Source organism: Podarcis vaucheri, assembly GCF_965113315.1.
Source record: "Podarcis vaucheri genome assembly, chromosome: 3".
NCBI classification, from domain to species: domain Eukaryota; kingdom Metazoa; phylum Chordata; class Lepidosauria; order Squamata; family Lacertidae; genus Podarcis; species Podarcis vaucheri.
The window spans coordinates 27,582,352-27,608,176 of record NC_138761.1 but is presented as its reverse complement, the minus strand read 5'-3'; the positions used below and the strand labels follow the sequence as shown (position 1 = coordinate 27,608,176).

General features: G+C 45.6%; 2 protein-coding genes across 4 annotated transcripts; one reads left to right on the top strand and one right to left on the bottom strand.

Annotated features, from left to right (window-relative positions):
* The first annotated feature begins 1,491 nt into the window (after positions 1 to 1,491).
* On the top strand, positions 1,492 to 20,284 carry ANGEL2 (angel homolog 2). 3 transcript variants are annotated; one of them, XM_082217635.1, is made up of 9 exons: positions 1,492 to 2,996; positions 8,707 to 9,119; positions 11,574 to 11,833; positions 12,597 to 12,666; positions 13,462 to 13,886; positions 15,693 to 15,819; positions 16,407 to 16,470; positions 18,130 to 18,293; positions 19,847 to 20,284. In XM_082217635.1, exons 1-9 carry the CDS (start codon positions 2,971 to 2,973, stop codon positions 19,996 to 19,998), a joined length of 1,701 nt encoding a protein of 566 aa, XP_082073761.1. In that variant the 5' UTR covers positions 1,492 to 2,970; the 3' UTR covers positions 19,999 to 20,284. The 3 variants fall into 3 exon arrangements, with proteins under 3 accessions (XP_082073761.1, XP_082073762.1, XP_082073763.1); XM_082217636.1 differs by having other exon boundaries at positions 1,498 to 2,996; positions 11,577 to 11,833; XM_082217637.1 differs by lacking the exon at positions 1,492 to 2,996 and adding an exon at positions 6,131 to 6,290.
* KTI12 (KTI12 chromatin associated homolog) lies at positions 1,511 to 5,941 on the bottom strand. Its single transcript, XM_082217942.1, has one exon. The coding sequence runs from the start codon at positions 5,573 to 5,575 to the stop codon at positions 4,781 to 4,783; it is 795 nt and encodes a 264-aa protein (XP_082074068.1). The 5' UTR covers positions 5,576 to 5,941; the 3' UTR covers positions 1,511 to 4,780.
* Positions 20,285 to 25,825: the final 5,541 nt, after the last annotated feature.

Sequence of the window (25,825 nt, the reverse complement as noted above, 5' to 3'; positions counted from 1 at the left end):
AGAGGGGGGATTAAGAGAGAGATTAAGGCCACATAGTAAATCCAGGACAGATGTCTAGCCAGTAGACCACATCAGTTCTATGTATTTATTCAGTGGTGGCGAGTGAAATAGACTCTGCACCTGCTCTGGCAATTTAAATCTATTTTTATTTCCTACGTGCCAGGGTTTAATCTTGCAATTGAAGAAAGATGCCAAGACTGAATGAAGCCCTGTATTTATGCAGAGAGAGGCAGCTGTTCCCCATCAATAAAATTCAATAACAATACGTAGCAAACTGAGGTTCTGCAGCCCCCTAACAAAAGGTCTGACCCCCTCCAGCAAAAATCCTGGCTACGTCCATGCATTTATGACTTCTTACATCTACGCATAGCTACCAAGGTTATAGAATGTTTAGTATTTATGAGGCTGGATGGCCATCTGTCATGGATGCTTTATGTCCCTGAAAAACCAGTTGCTGGGATAGCACTGTAGGGGTGGAGAGCACTGTTGAACTCAGGTGCTGCTTGCAGGCATCTCATGGGCTTGTGGTTGGCCACTGTGGTCAACCACAGGATGTTGGAGTAGGTTGGCCTTGGCCTGATCCAGCAGAGCTCTTCTGACATTCTTAGGAAGCGCATATCCTTTCCAAAGGATCCCCTAAAAGCTACAGACTACAATTTGTCCTCTGGAAGAAAGGCTTTGTGGTCTCAGATGTGCTATTTTCTATGCACCTATTATTCTCTTTTCGCATCTCTGTATGTGAGCACTGTGAGCAGTCTGTTGAGTTTTAAAGGTGGGGAACGGCTGGAGCATAACTCTGCTTGGAGGTCACACTCTCAGCACTGGAATCCCTGGCTAAGCGTAGAACTTGACATCTGTCCCTGTTGAAAATCATTTTGTTAGTTTGGGTCCAGTTCTTGAATCATGATTTAGGGTGGAAAGAGAAGTCTGTATTCAAGAACCGATTAACAAACAATACTTATACTGAAGCTTGATCACTACATGTCAGGTGCATAGCTGTCAACTTTTCCTTTTTCTTGCGAGGAATTCTATTCGGAATAAGGGAATTTTCCTTAAAAAAAGGGAAACGTTGACAGCTATGGTCAGGTGTGAAGCCAACAGCCATACAGACAGGTCTAGTTTAGGAATTATTGGTCTATTTACCGGTAAATATGCATTGCACTTATACAGTATTTACCTTTTGTGCAATGATTGAAATATACTATACACTCTATAGTTCTCTCCCTCCTATCCTCACAACTGTATGGCAGGTTGGACTGAGAGATAGTTACTGACAAAAGGTCACCCACTGAGTGAGAATGTGAACCTTGGACTCCCCAGTCCGAGGCCCACATTTTAGCCAGTATGCTATACATAGCACTATGCTGCAAATTCAGTTAGTTATTGTAACTAGGTGTGTGCTTTTAGATTACTAGGTCACCGTTTATCCACATCCATAGCTTGCCACGTGATTTATTTGCCATTCAGCTAGGTACTCCCTTTTAAAGCAACAGACTTATTTCACTTTAACTCCTTTTCAGCTCAATTTATTATTATTATTTTAAAAATTGTTTCAATACTGTTTTGATACTTGATTTTAATGTATACCATCCAGAAATCCATGTTTTGTATAAAAGCACTGATTAGAAATTTTCAAAAGAAATAAAAATAAGCAATTATTGATTTCGCTATATTACCCACCCTTCACCAGGAGGTTCCAGAGGCAGTTACAACTATTTAAAATTCAGCATTAAAAACAGTTAGAGCAATTTACAGTCATGGGAATAGAGTGGACCCTGAAACACACACACACCAGGTACCAAATTTCAGGATAAAGAGATGCATCTTCAGCAGTCATTGAGAACTGTACAGTGAAGATGCCAAACACGCCTCTGTGGGGAGGCAATTGCACAATTTAGGAGCTGTCACAGAAAATGCCCTCTCCTGGGCTATCACCCCCTCAAACTTCTAAGGGAAGTGGAGATACAAAGAGACCGCTCCCTCCAATCGTAAAGGGGGCAGTCTCACAAAAATTTGGGGCCTAAGCCTTCTAAGAATTTAAACATTAGTGTGAGCACCTTAAATTAGGCCCAGAAATAACATGGAAATTAATGCAGATGTTTTAGGACGGCGCCTACCATATGTAAGTTCTAAAGGCAGCCACTTGACCACTGCACTTTGGACTACTTGGAAGTTTCTGAGTTGTCTTCAAGGGTAGTCCCATGTAAAGCACACTGCAATAATCCAATCGAGAAGTTACTAGCGCATGGAGTACCTTGGTCATGGCATCTACAGGTATAGGTAATATCTTGATGTCAAATGTTAACTGTGAACATACTACCCCCTTGGATATGCACTTAAGAGTAATTAATGTCAATCAAAGCCACCACTTCATAATCATGCACTGAACAGTGAGGTAAATCACATTACTCTGATTTTTTAATGTATTTTGCCATAGTTTCCTTAGCTGCATAATTTAACATATATAGTAATGTCTTTTTTATTTATTATTCCTCCAAAGACCACTTGCACAGAACTTGTAAGGGCCATTTAGAGTTCATTTAATAATAATTTGTTATTTATATATTATTATATATATATATTTTCTAATTACCTTTATATCCCACCTTTCCTCTAAGGAGCTCAACAGTTATTAGGTAACCAATTTCAAAGTTGTTTTGTTTAGTAAATACAAATAAAGCAAAAATGTTGAATTAGATCACTCTCTCATCAGAAAACTTTCTAATGCACTGAAAAAAATCCAGATGCAAATTATCCTAATTTGTTTAGAAAAAATCTCCAGTTCTAAATTTTCCAGAAAACCCACATCACTGATTAAGATTGGTGTTTTGTGTGATCACAATAGAACAATGGTTCCAAAGTTCTAGGTCTAGCACTACAGGTTTCCATGGCAATTGTGATTTGGTTCCAAGAGGACCACTTCTGCCCTCACAGTTCGCCAACTATTGTTTCATTTAAAGGTAGAACTAGATGTGGAACCGCATCATGGCCATAAGGTGAGTTTCTTAGCTAGTTAGAACTCATTTGGTTGTTCTGTTACTGGGTTCTGTGTATGTTTATTTAAAAATTTAAGTCATAGAATTGTAGAGTTGGAAGGGACTATGAGGATCGTCTAGTCCAGCCTCCTGTTAAGGCAGGAATCTTTTGCCCAATGTGGGGCTTAAACCCCCATACTGTGATTAAGTCTTGTGCTCTACCAACTGAGCTATTCCACTATGCGCCATTGGTTTTCATACTTGCAAACTACTTAGAAGCATATTCTGACATTAAGCAGTACATAAATAAATATGAACGGGACTCACTCCCAATGTGATTGTGCATAGAGATTGTCACCTGTTCAATTGGGCAAACTCCTAAGTGTGCATAGGACAGCAGCCTCCATCTCTCCCCCAGTTATATTGTCAAGGTGTACAGTTTGCATTCGCAATGTCTATATAAAACTGCCATTTAATGTTATTTCCTTACCAGTGCTAGGTAGATATTTATAGTTTAGATGGTATTTATTTAGCATAATCCATAAAGCGATATTGGCCCCAGGAAAGAATCACAGCATATCCCCTTTCGCACTAGAGGCACTGATGCATCTCTTTGGTATAATAAAAGTAGCACCTTAAAAAGTTGCCACCCATGGCAAATAGTAATTCATTCTAGAGTGATAGCACATTAACTATGAGCAATTCCCACGAGGGTCTCCTGTGTTAGCCTTATTGAAATGGACTGGAGCACTTAATTCCCATTCATTTCAGTGCAGTTTATATGGGAGCGCACCATGCTCCATGTTACTAAGTAGGATGTGGGATTATTTATTTATACACCACCCTCCCAATACCTTATTAGGACAGCTTGCTATTAAAAACAGCATAATAGCTTTTAAGGTAAGTTTCAAACACCAAATCTACAAAAGCAGTACAGTATACATATAATCCCCCTAGGTACCAAATACAGCATCTTGAGCCAGCCCTGATGTTCATCCTTTTTGTTTTACTCTTGGAAAAGGCAATAGTAGCTGTCTGTTAAGAATAGCAGAAGTTGTGGTCCTGCAACACACAGTCCAGCAGTTGATTGTAGTGGGTTTGTGCCCAATCCATGATGAAGAAACTCAGGGGATCACACTCAGTTTACATCAGAATCGTCGTCTGACTACATTAGCATCACACTGGGTGACTTTAGACTGGCCACTGTTTCTCAGTCATAGAACTGTAGTTGGATAGGATTCTGAGAGTCATCTAGTGTCCCTCCAGGGGACCTGAACCACCAACCTTCTGTTAAAACAACCTGACACACTGACTCATTGTGCCACCAGATACAACCTCCCTTAGTGTGCTGTACATGAACCATGTACACAACCCTAGAATCGTAGAACTGAAAGGGACCTGGACACCTCCCAAGGGTCATCTAGTCCAACCCCCCTGCAGCAAGGAAGCGTAACAAAAACGAAATAACCAAAAGAGCAACTTAAAATACAAACAGGTGTGTGATGTGCGGAGAGGAAAAACTCATTTATTTACAATAATCCTGAACCCCTTTTTTGCCAAGATCGGTTTCGGACCAGTGCCACACACTTGAAATGTGCATTCCTCTCTCGGGTTTAGACGGCAAAGACGACCCAGGACCAAAAGCTCCAGCAGCAGACAAACTCCCTTCATGGTCGGGGAGGCTCTTTCGGGTCTTGTGTACTGCGCGTGCATAACGGGCGGGCGCCCCTCCAAATCCCACGGCGCGCCTGCTCCGTCCCCGTCGGGCTTGCTTTCCTTTCGGCTCGGCGGCTTCCAGCCCCTCCTCACTGGAGGTTGCGGCCCAGGTACTGCAGGAACATGCTTCCAAGCTGCGGCAGGTCGCCCTCGCCTTCACCCGGGTGCATCTTGGCGTAGCTGAGGAACTGCCTCCGGAGCCGGCTCAGCTCCGCCAGGCTGACGGGCCGGGTCAGCAGCAGCCCCGGAGGCTCCCCGCCGCCGGCCTGCGACAGCCCGTCCACCGCGAGCGGCACGAACTGCCCCGGCTGGGCTCCGTTCCTCTGGGCGGCCATGAGAGCGGCCAGCACGTCCTGCGTGAGGCGGTCGAGGCGGTGCAGGAAGCCGGCGGCCTGCAGGGGCTGCGAGCGCGTGGACTGGTTGGGCGGCGGCGGGCGGCGCTCGAAGAGGGCGGCGCGGATCTCGGGCCAAGGCAGCGGCTCGGCGGGGTCGGCGGGCGCCACGAAGAGCGGCCAGTCCCAGCGGTGGCGCGAGTCGGGCGGCTCCAGGGGAGGCCGGTCCGGGCGGGCGGCGCCTCCCGGGCACAGGAGCACGCAGTGCGGCGTCCCCGCGTGCTTGCTGAGGCAGTAGAGCTCGTAGCGGAAGCTCTTCAGCTCGGCGCCCGAGTCCACCAGCACCACGTCGCGGCGGCTCAGCAGGCGCTCGGCCTCCGCCCTCAGAGCAGCCCGAGCGACGCCGTCCCCGCCGCCGGCGCCCAAGTCGGCCTCGGCCACCACGAAGACCCGCCGCTCTGAGGCCTCCTCGGCGCTCAGCGCCGCCTTCAGCTCTTCGGCGCGCCGGGTCTTGCCGCTCCCCGGCAGCCCGCAGAGGACGACCAGCGGCATGGCGTCTCTCTCCGCCTCAGTCGCAAGCCGGGCCGGCTGTTATCATCTTCCCCCTCAGGGCCTTCCTTCCCGGCACAAAAATGGCGGCGGAGGCGTTAATGTTGCCCTTAAGAAAGATGGTTCCCGAGAGATTATTCGCCCCGCCTTCCGCTCTTCTTTGAAGTGTTCTACGACGACGTCTATCCACGGACCATAGAGATAGGAAAAACTAGAGTGTGGAGTTCTAATGATACTTCCAAACTCGCCTTTAGAGTAGAACTCGTCCTACGGAAATGGCAACTGGTAGAAAGCAACGAAGCAAAGTTTTTGGTCTCCGCCAGAGGAGAAATGGAACTTCCCCATTTACGCGCAATATCGCAGCAGGTTCTAAAGGGAAGAGTCAAAAGGAACCCGGAAGTCGTGTTCAGTAGGTCTGTTTATAAATCTATGAGTCTGCTGGCGAGGGCAGCGTCTGTTGCGGAAGCCGAATTACAAGTCCCATGGGCCCCTGCGGAAGCCAAAGCGAGAGGGTCCTTCGTTACGCGAGGGGAGGAGCGACCGCTAAGTCCGGCTTGTTTGGATGCGGCTGCGCGGGGGAAGCCGGACCTGGAGCGCGTGTGGTGAAGGAGCCGCCGGCCACGGCCCTCTGAGATGAGCCCTCTGCGGGGCCGGCGCGGGGAGCAGAGAACCTGCCGGGGCGGCCTGGCAAGGCAGAGGGCAGGTGTCCCCCCTGGAGGTAACTGCGGCGGCTCTGCCGGGGTGGGCGGCCTAAGGCTGGAGGGGGCCGCCACCTGTGACCCTCCGAATCATCCCCGACACTGGCAACATGGGAGGGAATCGACAAGCTCGTGGAAGAAACGGCGGCCAGGGCTGCCAACCCTGGTGCCTGTATTCCGCCTTCAGTGTCAGAATTATTACCGAATTTGTATACCGCCTTTCATCTGCGGATCATAAGGCGGCTTGCAATATAAAAACGCCATCCTTCTGAAGGCTGCCTGTGGGGAAAGCACCATTTCACTTGGATTTTCCTCCTCCTGGGCTTCCCACGCTGTTGGCCGCTGTGACAACAGGATGCTGGACTAGGTGGGCCTGATCCGGCAGGCTCCTCTTAGGTTCTGAAGATCTGAGGACCACAGGATCCCCATCCCACCCATGGCAGGTGTTGCCTTTGGCACTCCAGGTGAAGCTGAACTGCCTCTCCTGTCAGACCCAGCTAGTGTGGCAGGGGGTGAAGAGAGTTCAGCAACATTTGGAGGGCCACAAGTTTGCCACCCTGGTTTCAAAGGGTGGGATTAGGGCCTCCTGTGCTTACCTGTCCCGTGAAAGAAAGAGGGACATAGGCGCCGACTCCATGGGGCCTGAGGGGGCTCGAGCCCCCTCAAAAAAAATTTTTGGGGGGCTCAGCCCCCCCAATAATCTCGGGCGCCCTTGCAGCAGAGCGCCGCCGCCGTCCCCCGCCTCCTCCCCACCTGCTCCCTCGCCAGCCAGCCAGCCAGCCGCGCACCCTAGTCGGAGAGCCCCGGCCATCCCCCGCGAGATTAGGGAATCCCCGGGGGCGGGGGCTCCTGCCTCGCTGCTTCGCAGCACCACCGCCACTGCCAAGGCACTGCCGGGGGGAATTTCCTTCCTCCTGGTGGTTTCAGCGGTTTAGGGCCGGAGCGGAGGGGGCTCGCCCTCTCTTCTCCGGATAGCCCCACATTTCCCGCATATCAGCTGTTCCGGAGCTGATTAATAGGCGCAGCACGCTCTCCCCTATTCGCTCATGAGCTTATTTATTATTCATGAGCTTTCCCGGGCCCCCCCAATATTTTTTATAAGTCCGCGTCCCTGAAGAGGGACATTTTTTGATTTTGACACTTTATATACCGCTTGACATCATCGTTTCGTGTAAATGTTACTCAAATAATTACATTTGCACCCAGCCTTTCTCCTGTCATGAAAGGCAGCATACATGTGGTTTTCAGTTACTGTACTTGGCACTGACCAGACCCAGATCTGCATAGCTTCAGCAAAGTGCCTTCAGTCATACCCTGGAACTTAGTACTCTTTGGAATACAAGTCTAAACAGCTATGGATCATGATAGCTAAGTGAAACCTCCATATGCAGAATGTGTACCTCTTGAGTATTAAGATGCTAGGAGCAAACAACAGGAGAGGATTGCTGCCTTCATGTCCTTGTATGTATGTATGTATGTATACATACACACTAACAAATAAACGATCTTAGGATTTCAGTGTTACACATTTTGCTTTGCTGACAAAACATTTAGACAGGAAAACGTCCATTAATGAGGAGTCCAGAGATAAGCCCATTGATGTTTCTGTATATATATGTATAAGATCTAAAATATATAAACATTTCAGGTAGCTGTGTAATGTGTTAGAAAAAAATATTCAGAAAGTAAAAATCAGGGTAGGAGTAAAGCTTTCTGGGATCAACCAAAAAGGCACAGGAGCATAGGAAGCTTCAGGGCAAGGTTATTACTAAACTGATATGGTGGCCATGGATGTGTAAACAAGTTAGTAGCTGATTGAACTTGAGCATTAGTGAATATGTTCGGTATCTGCCAGTCATTCTCAAACTGTGTGCTTTCTGTTTCACTTCTGCTGCTTCTATATCAGGCTTCCTCAACCTCGGCCCTCCAGATGTCTTGAGACTACAGTTCCCATCATCCCTGACCACTGCTCCTGCTAGCTAGGGATCATGGGAGTTGTAGGCCAAAAATATCTGGAGGGCTGAGGTTGAGGAAGCCTGTTCGATATGACAAAACTGCTCATCCTTGTGTCATAACCAACCACGCCTGGAAACACAAAGCAGCATAAAGCATTTGCCCATTGCAGCCTAATCTGTCTAAGAGACCAAATCAAGGTCTGGATCATAGCTAGTGGACAGAGTTTCTTTTCTCCTGAAGAAAAAGTAATGCCCTTCCTTATTTAGTAAGATTAATATTTGTAATTTAAGAATAAAGCCAATTACAGACGTCAAGTAATGGAGGAGTGTAATGTTGCAGCATCCAAGATCAGCCAGGAGGATGCAGTTTCCAGACGGGAAACCATGTTAGTCTGTTGCAGTAAGAACAAGGCCTTTGTCTAGTTGTCATTTCTGTATATCTCACAGCAAAGGATCTTTCCTAACATTGCTTTCTTTCCAGATATCCCATGCTGTCCCATCGTGTACAGAGGCTCGGCAGAGATTGGGTTTGCCACTGGAATGTTGCTCAGAGACTCTTCCGGGATGGTCAAGCTTTCCAGCATATGAAGAGAACCGCATCCTGTTTTGGGGCTTGTTACTCACCCTTGAACCCTTGGGATTGCCCAGGGAGCTGTAGGCTTCCTCTGCTCTGGAGCACACAGTTTCCTAGCCTCATACAAAACTCTTCCATTCATCTCTGTGCTACAATGAAAGCTGAGGGAGATGAGCCATGTGTAAAGCGAAGAAGACATAGTGAGGATCAGGACATTTGTCACAGCCCTAATGAAAAACTGTGTACTTCACCTTCAGATGAAACATCCTGGTCTCCACCTCAACTTCAGTGTAAAGAAGGAAGCACTCCAGAACCAAGAGGTACGGTGGCATCGTACTACCTTGATCCTTTGCTCTTAATATTTACAGGGTTGTGTTACTTATTTAGGAGAGAAGAGAGCCCATGGGGTCTGGGGTGTCTTGTTCAAGCCCCCACACGGCCATGGAGCTTACTCGATGAGCCAGTCAATATCTCTTGCCTAACCTACCTCATTGGATTCTTGTGGTGCCTTGAATTCCTTGGAAAAAGGATGAGCTAAAAATGTGATATTATTATATATGCTGAATTCAACTTGCTCAGAAACCACACATATTCAGTTTATGGTCCTATGAGCAAGCTGTTCACACCTTTCTTTTGCACTGTTGACAACAGCTGATGAAATAAGCCAACAAAATTTACTGGAGTGATCATTTTTGTTGTTGTTGCCTGCACTTCCAGGCCTGCCAGAGAGGAGGTGAAGTCCCCTCATTCATATCCTGCTGGGGTACACAGGCTACTAGCAACATGTGGTGCTGTCAGCAGAGGTTGAATGGCCACCTGTCATGGATGCTTTTGCTGAGATTCCTGCATTGCAAGGGGTTGGACCAGATGACCCTCAGGGTCCATTCCAGCTCTACAATTCTGTGATTCATTGGTCCATCTACTTCAGCGCTTTCCACGCAGTGGCTCTCCAGAGGCTGAAGCAGGAATCCTTCTCAGTCTTACCTGGAGATGCCAGGGATTGAGCCTGGAATCGTCTGCATACAAGGCAGATGATGCTCTGCCACTGAGCTACTAGTCTTTTAGGCTAATAATACAGTGGTGCCTCGCAAGACGAAAATAATCCGTTCCGCGAGTCTCTTCGTCTAGCGGTTTTTTCGTCTTGCAAAGCAACCCTATTAGCGGATTAGCGGCTATTAAAGGCTTAGCGGCTAAAAGCCTATTAGCGGCTTAGAAAAAGGGGGGGAGCGAAAAAAATCGGAACACTCGCAAGACGTTTTCGTCTTGCGAAGCAAGCCCATAGGGAAAATTGTCTTGCGAAGCAGCTCAAAAACGGAAAACCCTTTCGTCTAGCGGGTTTTCCGTCTTGCGAGGCATTCGTCTTGCGGGGCACCACTGTAATAATAATATCTCTACTAAGTGGACTGGTGAAAGATGAATGGATCATTCTATCCTACTATTTTGTGTCCCCCACCACCAGTCTACTGCATTTTGTTGCTGCCAGTTGATACCTTTATGCTGTTTCTGAAGCACAAAGCCCTGAACAACTTGGAACCAGTATACCTGAAAGTTCACCCCACCCCTTATATCCCCAATTAATCATTGTGCTCTAGAGGTGAGGGCCTCCTTCAGATACCATCTTATCAAGATGTCCATTCTGCACAGTGCAGGAATCAGGCCTTTAGTATTGTGGCAGCTGCTCTTTGGAAATAACTTCCATTAAATATTAGAGATGCACCATCTCTGTTGTCATTTCAGCGCTTACTGGAGACTTTCCTCTTTCAACAAACCTTTTAAGGAATGATCATTCCCAGTTTGTGTTGGAATCTTGAATTGTTTTTAGATGTTTTAATTGGCACATTTATCATGTGCTTGCCGCCCTGTGCTCCTCTGCGAGGAAGTGCAGGAAATAAATGGAAGAAGAAATTTCCGTTTCATCACAACTAGTATGGAGACCAAGCAGGCTGGTGAGGGAGGCATTTTTGCAATGTGTCTGTTGTTATGATTCAGTTTATGTGTCATTTTCAAACATAAAAAAGTGCTGAAGCAACTCAACAGCAATTCAGTACCAAAAATAGAACATAAAGGTAGCATATCAATTAAATTTCACCAGAAAAATTAATCACAAAATAGAAGAATCCATCCTCCACCAGTCCACTCATTTGCCTGCATCCAGCAAGTTGTTTATTACAACTTTTATGTTAAATTCCACTCCCCAGCAGAGTGGAATTTATTTATTGCTATCCCAGGGTTTTCCTGTTGTTATTATTTTCTTCCTACTTTCTGTTATATACTAAAGCTACTCCTCAGAGAGATGGGTCTCTTTTGGTACTATTGTTGTTAAACAATTCAAGAACAGAAGTACTTCCTATTTAAAGAGGTGCCAGTGTTACTGCCAAATTACTAGAAGTCCTGCTTAATGAAACACTTAAAATTATTATTCTTACTTTAAACACTTATACCCCAACCCTCAGAAAGCTTTCCCAAAAGAGAGATAAAATTCAGCAGTTCAACAAAATTATCAAAAAGAAAAGGCTTTAGCTTGCTACCTCCTAGATTTGTCTGAGCAGAGGAATACCTAGGCAGAGCTCTACAACTAAGGAGGCTGCCTCGCTGATCAGTACACACCTGATCTCAGAAGGGGAACAGGCCCTAATGCAGAGCTGGGCAGTTCATATTTAATTAGCGGGCTCCCCAAAATAGGATTTAAATTGTTTGTACAGGACTTTAAAAGCTCAAGTCAAAAGTATGAATGCAAACAATCCGCCACTCCTGGCCTGGTTGTTGTGTTTCAGCAGGTGTGGTCAAGAGACACTGGGAATACTTCTGCCAGCAAAGTAAAAAAATGAAGGTCCTTGAAGAGGATAAGCCGATCAACCAGGATCATCAAGACACACTGGAGAAGTTTGATTTCACCGTCATGTCGTACAACATCCTTTCCCAAGACTTGTTAGAAGACAACTCTCACCTGTATAGACACTGCCAACGGCATGTGCTAGCCTGGAACTATCGCTTTCCCAACATTCTCGCAGACATCAAACGGCTGGATGCAGATGTAAGTGGGAAGCTAACCTCATAGCTGCCAATAAAAAAGAAATCCATAGGAAGACAAATCTTTTACAGACTGTAAGCCAAGCGTGAGGATGCTTTGGCCCTCCAGACGTTGCTGAATTACAACTCCTATTATCCCTGACCATTAACATGCTTGCTGAGGCTCATGGGAATTGTAGTTCATCAACATCCAGAGGCCAAGAAGTTCCCACACCTGCCATAAGTGAGCATGTGGTTATTTCATGCACTTCATGTTTAGCTATAGTGAACATGCACCTGGTGCCATGTCTCTCCATTCAGATTCCTTCTAAAAAAACCAACCCTTTTTAACCTGGTCTTATTTTCTTACAGCCCAGTCCTTTGCATGTTTCTTTGGAAGTAAATCATTTTTAGTTCAAGTGAATATAAAATTGCAGCCTTTGGCTGAATGAAGTACGATGGGATTTACTTCCAATAAGACATGCATCGGTTTATAACATTAATTTTCCTTTTAAAGGCATGTTGATCTCACTGGCAGAGCTAACCATGCTCGTCAGGAGTCAGCGTGGCTTGAAAATGCTTGAATTTGCCTGAATCGTACCCAGTTCTTAACAATACATAATTTTACTATTAAATAACCTGAAATTATTTTCAGTTGCAGTATTACCATTATTATTTCTTCTTAGAACTGTTACTGAAAGTTGTAAGCCAGTTTCTAAAATTTTAAAGCCAGCCTAGTCATGTTGGGGAGTATGCTACTTGATGATCAGCTGTTTTCCTCCCAACAGGTACTTTGTTTGCAAGAGGTACAAGAAGACCACTACAGAATAGAGATCAAGCCAAGTTTGGAAGCCTTAGGTATAAACTGTCCAGTATCCATGTCAAACCACCACCCACCCACCCCGCTTTCCCCAGCTTACCTCCCTACGGTCCACTGATTCTGGCCATTTTAACTCCAGCCCATCTCCATGAGCAAATAGACAGAAAGCAGGAAGGTAAGGGGAGAGCCAAGGTACAGTCTTGCCAGTAGACCATGTACTTATCTCCCCAACCCTCCATAAGCCAAATCTGACAGGCAGGCAGGGTTGGGACTTCTGCTTTGAGCACTGCTAATCACAGTGCTTTGAGGTGCAGTGAATCAGCAGTCTTAAAGTCACCACCTGTCAGCTGATTGGTGATGACTTCAAGCCTGCTTTCCAAAGGGGTGGGCTGTGCAATCAAGTTCCTCACAATGAATTCAATCACACAGCCAATCCAGTTGTATCTTTACCTGTTGCACACTTGATGTGCAAGTACGGGGCAGGTGTGCATGGTTTGGTGGAAATAGCCTCATGCGCCATATTTGGCCTTTGGGCAGGAGATTCCCCACCCCTGCTATAAGAGGTAGGACCACCCCACCCCTGCTGTGTAGCTGAGGGACGGGGAAGCTGTGGCTCTCCAGATGTTGGACTCCAGCTCACACCTTCCCTGACCATTGGCTATGCTGGCTGGGGCTGATGGAAGTTTTCATCGAACAATTTGTGGAGGACCACTTGTTCCCCATCCCCGGTATACCGCCAAATGGACCAGAACATATTAAACATGTGTACTTAGAGTTTAGCTCAGAGTATAAAGGAGGCATATTTTGAAGCACCTTTTTTCTCCCTTCCCCAGGCTATCATTGTGAGTACAAGATGAGGACAGGAAGGAAGCCAGATGGCTGCACCATTTGCTTCAAGGCCTCCAAGTTCCATCTCCTCTCTTCGAATCCAGTGGAATTCTTTCGTCGCAACATCCCCCTCTTGGACAGAGATAACGTGGGCCTGGTGGTTCTCTTGCAGCCTCTTTTTTCCTGCAAGGCCCCCTCAGCCACCATCTGCATAGCCAACACACACCTGCTGTATAACCCGAGGCGGGGGGACATTAAGCTCACCCAGCTTGCCATGCTGCTGGCGGAAATTACCAGCGTGGCTATGCAGGAAGACGGGCGTTTCTGCCCCCTCGTCATCTGCGGGGACTTCAATTCCGTCCCTCACTCTCCCCTGTACAATTTCTTAAGGGAAGGCAAGCTGAATTACGAAGGACTGGCGATAGGGAAAGTAGGTAGCCGTTTGTCAAGTTGGTGTGTAAAGAAAAAAAAATACGGGTAGACAACACGCAAAAGACGATGTCCCTGCCACCCACCCCTATGACATTGTAGGGTTTCCATGATGATAATTTGCATTGCTGTTCTTTCTAAAATATGCTGTGTGGTCCAAAGCCAGTGCAGGTATGAGGTTTTCAAACAGTGTTCTTAGGAAGTAGTTGGTTGTAGCCATTAATTATCTTCTGGAGCTTTCAGCCCACAGGAGGGTGGAAGACATTCCAAGGCTCACCATGGGATTGTGGTGAAGCCAACGGTTCTAAGACACTGTGAGTGCCTTAGAACATGCCTTTGCTCCTCCTCTTCCTGTGATGAGCAGGGGTTCTGGGTCAGATGCTGAGGAGTTCCGCAGTAGACAAGGTGGGTGCGGAAAATGTGATGTAGGATATGTTCACTGAAGAGGAGAACTTCGCAAAGCATTGCTTTGGGCAGTGATGGTGAACAGCATTAGAAACTCCCATTTTTCTAGGTGCATTTTGTGACAGGGAATTTCATTAGCGCGAGCAGTTTCTGAGCTCTGGGCGCAGTACTGATCCTAAGATTTCAGATTAAAACTGCCACTGCTGGAAGAAAAGGAGGGCCTTATTCTGCCTCCCCACTTCCAGCCACTCTCTGAAGACCGGAGAAGGTTTTGTTTTTTCCAGTCTTCAGATGAGGACTAGACCATGTGAAAAATGAGCATAAGATTTTAGCTGCAGTTCATTCATTTTCAGTTTTGTACTCTTGTTTTTAAAAAGCACACCTAAACACTCCATTGCGGTGCCCATAACCTATGTTTAAGGTGCCATTTAGCTCCTAGCTTTCATATCTCAGTTTCTAACACTGATGATGAACTGCATCTAACCAGCAGACAGAATCATTCTCTTTCCTGCCCCTTCTGGGCCAGGTCTGACAGGTTGCTAATGGGGCCACCCACTTGTCTATCACATGATGTCTCCTGGCATCAGGTGACCCTTTTTTGCCCACATGGGTCTTGCAGAGCAATTTGCAAAGTCCTCCACATGACCCATCAGTCAGCTGATAGTTTGGTCTTGTTGAGCCTCTTTGCAAAGGAAGACCCAAGAGTATTGTGGAGTGCTTTTCATAGCGCTTTGCAGGTGCTGCTGATCAGCTGACTGGTAGCACAGTAAATTAAAAATAATCTAGAGCATAGTTGCTTTTGCATGAAATGGGGATGGTACCAGTGTGTGCACGTGCACGCACACACACATAGGAACATACAAACACATAATGAATGTAAAGTAATTACATTTTTGCCAGCTCTCTCACCAACTAGACTCCAAAACTGAGTACTTGTGGCACAGGAGTTATTTTATGGCTCAAAAAGTGGCTAAATGGGAAGCCAAAAATTAAAAATAAACATGGCAGCTCTCACAATAGTAGAAATAAACTGTTGGGTCATTGAAAGGATTTGCGTTAAGACAGGTGCTTTTTAACATTCAAAACTCATCCAGAGTTGAGAGTGAACAGTAAGGTAATATATCATGCCAGTTTATCTTGAAAGCCAAAATCCCAAGCTAACTATGAATTGCCATGAAATAGCTCTGCAAGCTAGATGGCTGAACCTAAGACTTCAGTCCTGAAATCATTTATCTAGAAGTAAGCCCAATTGAAGTTAATGGGGCTTACCTCTGAGGAAACATTTTTAGGTTTGTAATGTAAATGAGTGGGTTCTGGTTTACAGCAGAAATCACTGCTGAGCATCTTCTAGAAATGCACATATTTCTCTTTGGTTGTTTTGTTTTGTTTCTTGCTTTTTAAGGTGTCTGGCCAGGAACAGTCCCCACGGGGCAATAGGATACTCACTATCCCCATTTGGCCTCCAAGCCTCGGCATTTCTCAGGACTGTATGTATGAGGAGCAACAGAAGCAGCTAGAAAAAGAGAGAGGTAAATTTCAGTGCGGAGAACCCAAGTTTTTTCCAAAAAGGTTACTTCCCCTCAGATGTTTACAGCTGAATTTAACCTAGCAGTTCCTTCGTGTGTCATTTCAGCAATTCAGTCACATAATGCTGGCAGTTCAAGTCCCTGAGGCGCTATCTGACCCCAGAGAAGCTAAAAATATAAAGTCATTGGGAATTCATCAGTGGGTGAAAAGTTTTTGTGGATGTTTACAAAAGCCTTAGAAGTGATTTTAGTAGAGTTGACTGGTCACATTGGTTCTTTCCAAGCGCTCAGCTGCAGGTCAACTCATGAGCAACTTTTGGCTGGATGGATAAGCAGCAGCTGTAGATCTGTGCGCGCTCTCTCATATAGGGTAGGAACCATAGCTCATACACAGATCACCTGTTTTGCAGGTTCAATTCCTGCCATCTCCAGTTATAGAAGGATCAGATAACAAAACGGGTGGAAGATGTCTTGCTGGTGACTTTGCTATCAAGCAGACTAGATAATACTGGACTCAATGAACAAATGGTTGGATCAGGTATAAGGCAGCTTCCTGTACTTTTATGATTGTTGTTGTTGGTTTTTTCCAGAGAGAAAAGACACTAAAGAAGCAAGCTTGGAAAATTCAGAAGAGGTCGTAACAGTAGCAAAACGGTAAATTTTGACATCACTGCGGTTGTCAGCTTGTTTGCAGGCATCAGCTACTACAACTCGGGACCTGTATAAACAGAGAGCTGAAAGTTTTACTCACTAAAACGCTATATATGCACTCCCTACTTCATCCTCCAACACACCAAGGAAGAAGAGATTGGAAATTTGCAAACTGGCAAGGGTTTGTGAATAGCCGACATATGGTGGTTAGGGTTAACTATGGTTTAGCCAAACCGACCCTAGTTCAAAGTTGGCTTGTTCAAAGAGACCATAGTTAAAACCATATTTTGGCCAGGTTTGGATGCAACAGTAAATGCTTCCGATCTCCTTATGGCCATGCTGATGGGATAAAGGAGAGCACACTGTCCAGGTCTTGTGCCCCTGTTACTAAACTGGTTTTGCCTTTGGTGTGAGCAAAGCTGTAGGTTAACCTGGATATAATTCTTGGCAATATAATTGCACTAAAACTTTGCAGATAGTGTCTTACCAGAGGTTTTGTTCTGTGCGATATAAAAACTGGGCCTTTGGAATTGCTTCTAAGATACTGGATACTGTTTCTAAGATAGTTTTCATTGTTCAATCTCTTGTTTTTTGTTACCCTGCGGTTCTTTGGGAGGAAGGGCAGGATATAAAATTAACAAAGAAATAAAATACAGCATTGTATTTAAAGCATGAAGGGCACGGTTTAGGCTATGTCCACTATGAAGTGGATGAGGTGCAATAGCAGGACAAATGTTTCCTTTGTTAGACGATCGTGGCTCACAAACGCATTGTTCTTGCCCTGCCTTGCTGTGATAGCATTCTCAGTCTGGATTGTTATGTCAAAGTATGTGGCTTAGGTGCAGAAAACAGAGCAGCTCTGGGCCAGATGGACAACTCTGAAACATCAGTAGCCTGCAGAAACTCCCTGGTGTAAGCTTGGCCTCATCTGTGATCCTTTGTCTCAGCAGATGCTGAGAGCAGTACATGTGAAAAGGATCTAGGAGTCTTGGTTGACCACAAACTTGACATGAGCCAACAGTGTGACACGGCAGCTAAAAAAGCCAATGCATTTCTGGGCTGCATCAATAGGAGTATAGCATCTAGATCAAGGGAAGTAATAGTGCCACTGTATTCTGCTCTGGTCAGACCTCACCTGGAGTACTGTGTTCAGTTCTGGGCACCACAATTCAAGAAGGACACTGACAAACTGGAACGTGTCCAGAGGAGGGCAACCAAAATGGTCAAAGGCCTGGAAACAATGCCTTATGAGGAACGGCTAAGGGAGCTGGGCATGTTTAGCCTGGAGAAGAGGAGGTTAAGGGGTGATATGATAGCCATGTTCAAATATATAAAAGGATGTCACATAGAGGAGGGAGAAAGGTTTTCTGCTGCTCCAGAGAAGCGGACACGGAGCAATGGATCCAAACTACAAGAAAGAAGATTCCACCTAAACATTAGGAAGAACTTCCTGACAGTAAAAGCTGTTCGACAGTGGAATTTGCTGCCAAGGAGTGTGGTGGAGTCTCCTACTTTGGAGGTCTTTAAGCAGAGGCTTGACAACCATATGTCAGGAGTGCTCTGATGGTGTTTCCTGCTTGGCAGGGGGTTGGACTCGATGGCCCTTGTGGTCTCTTCCAACTCTATGATTCTATGACTTCTGAAACACTTCTCCCATTTTAGGTCGCCCACATATTTGCACCACAGTTTTCCCTTGTCTTCGGCCTACACTCATTATGTGCCAGACAGCGGAACCCCAGAAGTCACCACCTGCCACTCCAGGAGCGCAGTCACTGTGGATTACATCTTCTATTCTGAGGCAAAGGAGAACACAACTGCAGAACCAGGCAAGTGACTCTAGAGCAAGATAGGTGACTAATGATTGGCTAGGTGTTCACCCAGTCTGCACAATGGGCAAAAATTTCCAGCACAGTAGAACCTCTTTAAAGCACCCACACATAAACACATGTGGCTTTGTCGATTCCAGATGTTCTTTATTCCACATTCATAAAATGCTAATACTAAGAGAAGTGACTTGTTTCGGACAGAAGACGTCTCTTGATTTTCAGGGCTGACTGAACAAACAGCTCAGTCCACAGCTTAATATAGAAGCTGCCTGGCTAGCTCAGACAAGGCTGTATTCTCTACCAGATTTATCACCACTTAACTACCTGCATTTGTAGCCTGCGCCAACAGATCTTCTTTGCATCATTGTCTTTGTAATGCTGACTTCCCTCCCTGCACAGTTCAGCTTCAGGCTTTCCAGTGGTTCACAAATAAACCAGCCCAGCTTGTTCCTATGCATTTAACATAAACCGGATCTATAGAGATGAGCAAGTGGAGCTTCTCACTACTAAGAGATACCACATTTCCATTTAATCTCTAAAGATCAAGCTGCTTGAAAAGGCACAGGACCAGTTTTTTTAAAAAAAGTTTACAATTCCAGTGTGGCGAAGCCTTTGCTCACACTATTACATGCATTTTACATGACAACATTGTGCCATGTGGAAGGTTACTACTTCTTTAAAAAATTTAAAAATCGAGCAATAGCAGTTACAGCAAAAGCTCACCAGATGGTGCCATAATGTTAAAAGTGCCTTCAAGCTGATCTTGGTGGGTAAGTCAGGACTGAAGCTTGTCTTGGTTGCACATATTTAGTGCTGTGCATCTTTGCAAAATCCACTGGATGGAATATTACGTATGTGTTTGTTTAAACTGGGGTGATCAGGAGAACTAGCAGGACATAATTGCCAAGAGACTAATGCGAACAAAGAGGTTCTCGCTTCAGATTTCAACCTAATGATGAAACTGACCTTAGATAAAGCGTTTTATATTTGGGGGAAGGATCACACATCCCCCCCACACACACACCTGGGAGTTAAATGGAGAGCTGGTGTGGCAGAGTGCCTAACACACTGAACTATGAAATAAGAAGATCATGTAGCTTTCCCCAGCCTGATGTTGGAGTACAGTCTCCATAAGCCCTAGCCAGCATGACCCAATTGTCAGGAATAGGGCATTAAAGTCCATAATATTTGAAGGGGAGCAAGTTGTGGGGAAGTGTGCGTGAAGTGCTTACTTGAAAGCATCATATAAATGTTCAGTATTGTTTACGTCGACTTGAAAGTTCCCCAGAATGCAGTGTCTGTAAAGACCAATAGAAGAACTGATTCCCTGCTTGCTTATTTCAGAACAGCTTGGTGCCAGCTCAGTTGCAATGTAATTTACGTGCTTATGTACCTCTCTTCAAACCGTATCTGTCAACTGTTCCCTTTTTTAAAGGGAAATTCCCTTATTCCGAATAGGATTCCTCGCAAGAAAAGGGAAAAGGTGACAGCTATGCGTCAAACCTCTGGATTGTCCACAGGCACCTGATGAAAGCCTCTTCTTTCTGTCGCAGGAGCTGAACATGCCTTTGACGGACGCCTGAACCTTCTTGGCCGATTATCACTGGTGACGGAAAAAGACCTCTGGGCTGTCAATGGGCTTCCCAATGAAACCATCTCCTCTGACCATCTCCCTCTCCTAGCCAAGTTCAGGCTGGAAGAGTAACACCAAAATAACGATGACCCACCTGTCTTTTATCATTTCACTTTCCTTTTCCTTAATTCTACATCGTCAAAAGGGACTGGAGAGTGCATGCCTCCTTGATGGGTTTTAATACAGGTATATATATATATTGTAAATTATCACAGCTACTCAGATATAAAAAAGCAAATTGGAGTTTTACATTGGGATTCCTTTTTTAATAATGGAAAGCATTTGTGCAGTAATTTTTAAAAAATATATATTTACTTTTCATCAAAGAGATGGTATAAAGTGCTTTTTAAAACAGAAATTATGATCAGATTTTTATTTCTTTATATTTTGATTCTCACCCTTCCTCCCAAAGGAGTCCAGGGCAACAGTCAAGAAGGCAGCAAAACAATAAAAATAAAACAAGTAAAAACCATCACACGTCCTTGCAGCTATACCCTTCATGGAGCTCCCTTAATCCTACAGGCAAGCATTTCTTCTAGACATTGAGTTAATTGTTTTCTTCCAAGGAGATGGGCTTCACTATATCTTTACCTCTTTTCATCCTCTGAGTAGCTCAGAGAGGTGTGTGTGATGATGAAAGAGAACCGCTTTGTACTATCTGGGCTTTCAGGGCTGTGCCTGGGATTTGAACTTGAGTTTCTGACATGTAAGTCCAGCACTTTGTGGTTGCGGCCATGTTCCTAGAGGGTCTTCACCCCAGTTTGCTTTTATGATATTCCCCAAAAGTCTGACTGCCTCTTCTAACTTTGGCAGCGGATTGGGTGCCTGTTTCTTGAACCTGTGTCCATGGAGCTCATATAATAATAATAATAATAATAATAATAATAATTTATTATTTATTATTTATACCCCGCCCATCTGGCTGGGCTTCCCTAGCCACTCTGGGCGGCTTCCAAAAGCATATTAAAATACTATAATACATCAAACATTAAAAGCTTCCCTAAACAGGGCTGCCTTCAGATGTCTTCTAAAAGCCTGGTAGTTGTTGTTCTCTTTGACATCTGGTGGGAGGGTGTTCCACAGGGAAGGCGCCACCACCGAGAAGCCTGGTTCCCTGCAACTTGGCTTCTCGCAGCGAGGGAAGTGCCAGAAGGCCCTCGGTACTGGACCTCAGTGTCCGGGTAGAACGATGGGGGTGGAGACGCTCCTTCAGATATACTGGACCAAGGCCGTTTAGGGCTTTAAAGGTCAGCACCAACACTTTGAATTTGCCAGTGGTGCAAATTGTATTTTTCTATCAGGTAAACAGCCTGAGGCAAAGGGTCAGATACCAGGAAATCCTGCTTCATGAATTGTGCAAGATAGTTAGGCCTTGAGGGCAGTTGTGTGTGTAAAAATGGAAAGGGTGTTTCTGTCCCTGGCACAGAGCCGCAGCGATTTGCAAAGCCACACCTATTTAATATTTGCATTGCAAATAAATCTGGGGCAGCCGTATCACCCATCAACTTAGAACTTGATTTCTACTTTTGACTCTTTGATAGCCTAGAAGCGGGGGGGGGGGGGGACACCCTGAGTGAAGTACCTTCCCATTTACAATACTTTGGCTGGCTGGCCTGGTTCCCTGTAAGCAATTTATTGATCATCGCAGGTGAGTGGCTGTTGACAAGTCTGGCCAGTTATGCAACTGTGAGCTGCAAGGAGAGCAAGGAGGAAGATGGCAAGGTTGCATGGGCAGCTTTGCTAGTTCAAGGGGAGCACAGTCAAACCCTTTGCTTGGCAGTGCTGCTGTATTCCTCGATTAATTTGGCCCTCGGAAGCTGTTCTTCAGCACTAATGTTCTACAATGTCCCTGCAGGTTTTGCTGACTTTCAGTTTCTTTTTTAAAGGGAGGGAGAGAGCTCAATTAACTGAACACGAAGCAATGAGGAATACACCTGAAATAACCTTTGCATGTGGCAGAAAACCAAACACCAAGACTGCATTTCTCCATAGGTTTGAAACAAACAGATGGAAGCACAGTTCATTAGTTTAATCACCAAAATACAGTCGTAACTTGTTTCTCGAACGAAATCTGTTCCAGAAGTCCATTAGATTTCTGAAAACGTTCGAAAACCAAGGCACGGCTTCCAATTGGCTGCAGGAGCTTCCAGCACTCAAATCAGAAGGCGCGCTGGATGTTTGGCTTCCAAAAAACGTTCACAAACTGGAACACTTCTGGGTTTGGGGCATTCAGGAGCCAAAACAGACGAGTACCAAGGCGCTTGAGAACCAAGGTGCAACTGTATAGTTATAATTCTGTACTCTGCAGTGCAGCTTAAAAAACAATCCTCATGCTGATGGCTTAATAGAACACATGCAAGACACAGACAGCAGCCATATAGCGAGTCAGACCATTGGCTTGGCTAGCTCAATATTGTCTACATGGCTCTCCAGGGTTTCAGGTGGGATAAGAACGTAAGAAGGGTCTGCTGGATCAGGCCAGTGGCCCATCTAGTCTAGCATCCTGTTTTTACCATAGCCAACCAGATGCTTGTGGGAAGCCCGCGAGCAGGACCCAAGCATAAGAGCATGACACAGTGTAATATGCCATGTGCTGTAGTTGTGTTCATCTGAGCTTGTTTTTACCTAATTTTAAGACCTGCTAAGGAACAGGTGATTGTTATTATTTCCTCATATGTAAAACCACGGAATTCAAAGAGGGTATACTTTCTTTTCCCCATGTGTTGTTTTGTTGTCGTTTAGTCGTGTCCGACTTTCCATGACCCCATGGACCAGAGCACGCCAGGCACTCCTGTCTTCCACTGCCTCCCACAGTTTGGTCAAACTCATGCTGGTAGCTTCAAGAACACTGTCCAACCATCTCATTCTCTGTCGTCCCCTTCTCCTTGTGCCCTCAATCTTTCCCAACATCAGGGTTTTTTCCAGGGAGTCTTCTCTTCTCATGAGGTGGCCAAAGTATTGGAGCCTCAGCTTCAGGATCTGTCCTTCCAGTGAGTACTCAGGACTGATTTCCTTAAGAATGGATAGATTTGATGGAGGATGGAGCTATGTAGAGCCACTGGCTGGCTTCGAGGTTTTTTCCTGCATCCTGATTTTGGCCAGGGCACCTGCTCTTGTGATTCACTGCCCCTTGCATGAGGCGGGGGGAGCTGCATTCATTCATGGTTTTTCCCACATCGCCAGGTCAAAAATTAGGAATCAGTTATCACAATATGGATGTCAAACTAGTTTTGGATGATATATCAATATATTTTCCAGCTCTAATTTCTGGACTACAACTCTCATAATCCCTGATGCACTTGGCCTCTCAGGCTGGACCTAAGGGGAGCTGGAGTCCCAGAACATCTGGAGGGCCAGAGGTTCCCCATACCTTACATGCAACAAGAGCTACGCATATGCTTTCAATCCTGGTGCTGGGTCTCTGCAAAGCTTGGATAGGACACTGGCCCACTGATCTTGCTAGACTACAACTGCTATCATCCCTGAAGATTGGCCTTGCTGGCTGGGGTTGATGGAAGTTGTAGTCCAAACCACAGCTAGAGGGCTTCCCCTTTCTTTTAAAGAAAGAGCCTTTCTTTAAAAAGCAGTAACCCCCACTGATCACCTGGTTGGAGAGCTGAATTTAGTTCCTCTTCCTGTTGTATTTTTAAAAATGTTTTTGTGTTTGCTGCTCTGGGCTCCTTTGGGAGGAAGGACGGGATAGACATTCAATAAATAAAATACTTGGCACAATTGCTGCATTAAGAAAATGCAGCTCAGCTGCATCAGGACCATTTGGTGTCTCATCAAATTCTGTCACTGTGGGATAAGTTGTGTTTCTTTTTTTAAAAAAAATCACAAGAGGCTATAAAAAAAACCCAAGACTTCCAAGATATTTTATTAAAGTTCCATGCTGCACTAAACATACAAATGATGAGAAAAACAAAAAAAGAAAAAGAAATCATGCACATTTCTCACCCAGAACAGCATTTGACAAAAAATTATGGCAATAGAGAAACCTAGTCATTGAAATCACAGTTACTAAGTTTTCAAAATCGCAGGTATGTGTTGTGATAGAATAGGATTCATCTGTACATAAGGAAAATGACGCCTGGATACAAAATAATTCATCCACATTAGAAAAGTTTCATTGGGAGGTTTGGACCAGGGCGGGGGGGGGGAGGGCCTAAATCCAGATTCACACCATACAAATAAAGCAGAACCAACACATATTTAAAACACATAGCTTCCACCCCATAAATCCTGGGGAACTGGTTTATTAAGGGTTTGGGGAACCAAAGTTCAATGAGAATAAAACTCCGGTTCCTAGGATTCTTTGGGGAGGGGGGTCAGTGTGTGCTGAACGTACTTTAAATAGATGGTGCAAACCCTGAATGGTGTCTTCCAGTAGCACCTTAAAGACCAACTAAGTTAGTTCTTGGTATGACCTTTGGTGTGCATGCACACCACTTCTTCAGATACACATCTGTATCTGAAGAAGTGTGCATGCACACGAAAGCTCATACCAAGAACTAACTTAGTTGGTCTTTAAGGTGCTACTGGAAGGGATTTTTTTATTTTGACTATGGCAGACCAACACGGCTACCTATCTGTAACCTGAATGGTGTGTTCATCTCAAGAACTAATGCAAGTAAAGTTCATGATGGATCATGCCCCAAACACTTCACATATATTAGAGACATACATTATAGTACTTTAGAAAAAACAGAGAGAAAATCCAGACTCAGAATGTGACTTGTTCCCACAGCACAGTAAGTCAGACTGGCTTAGCAAGCCCAGACAAGCATGGGGGTCCCAAGAGAAGCTTGCACCCAATCTGCTTCCTGGTCTTCCACTGCTGTGCTGAGCTAAAGCAGGGTTTGTTGCAGCACATCATCCAAACAGGGACCCGTGGTTAAGCTCACGCCTCGCTAACGATGAGCTGTGGCAGATTTGTCTTGGCGCAGCATGATCGTAAAAAGGACCAGGGAACAGCAAACTCCTCCCGTAGCCCCCACACTCAGGTGGTCTCACTAAGCCATAGCTTGGTTCATTTAATCATGTGAACCAGCTCTTCGTATGGCACGCAGCCTCTTTTTTATTTTATTTTTAAATCCAAACACTGCATTTCACTGCTAAAAAATCACTGCAATAAGGAAAGTGTCACATTAATCAGCCCTCAGTGGTACTTAACACTTATTGGGGGGGGGGGAACCCTGCCCTTTAGATTTTCGACAGCAGTCCTCTTCAGGCATTTAGGGGTGTGGGCTAAAAAACGAGAATTCAGGCAGGGGGATGTGCACCTAAGCCATGCTCCAGCCTTCCCCAAGCACACAGAGTCCACTTCAGAACTTCTGTGCTGAGATGGAAGATCTGAAAGGATCTTCTAAGCATGCTTGGAGAACGTGGGCAGATCTCATGCGGAGCTCGCCCAGGCCAGCATGTTGGGAGCGGGGCATGCATGAGCATGTGGGGGTGTCGGGGGCAGGATACGTGTGCACACCCCTGCCCACTCTCCACTTTTAGCCTACACACCTTGGTATGAACGCCCAGTGAGGTTAAGGCAGCCCTTATCCATGGATGCTCTCCAGATCTTCCTGGGCTACAATTCCCATCGTCCTTGGTCACAGGCCATGCTGGCTGAGGCTGATGGGAGTTGTAGTCCAAGACATCTGGATGAGGAAGGCTAGGCCAGTGTTTCCCAACCTTGGGCCTCCAGCTGTTTTTGGACTACAACTCCCATCATCCCTAGCTAGCAAGACCAGTGGTCAGGGATGATGGGAATTGTAGTTCAAAAACAGCTGGAGGCCCAAGGTTGGGAAACACTGGGCTAGGCTTTTCAGGAATGCAGTCACAAAGCAGGAAGTCTACTGAGCCTCTCCCTTCCACCCGCTAGCTCTCAGCAGGGGCTACACTGCGG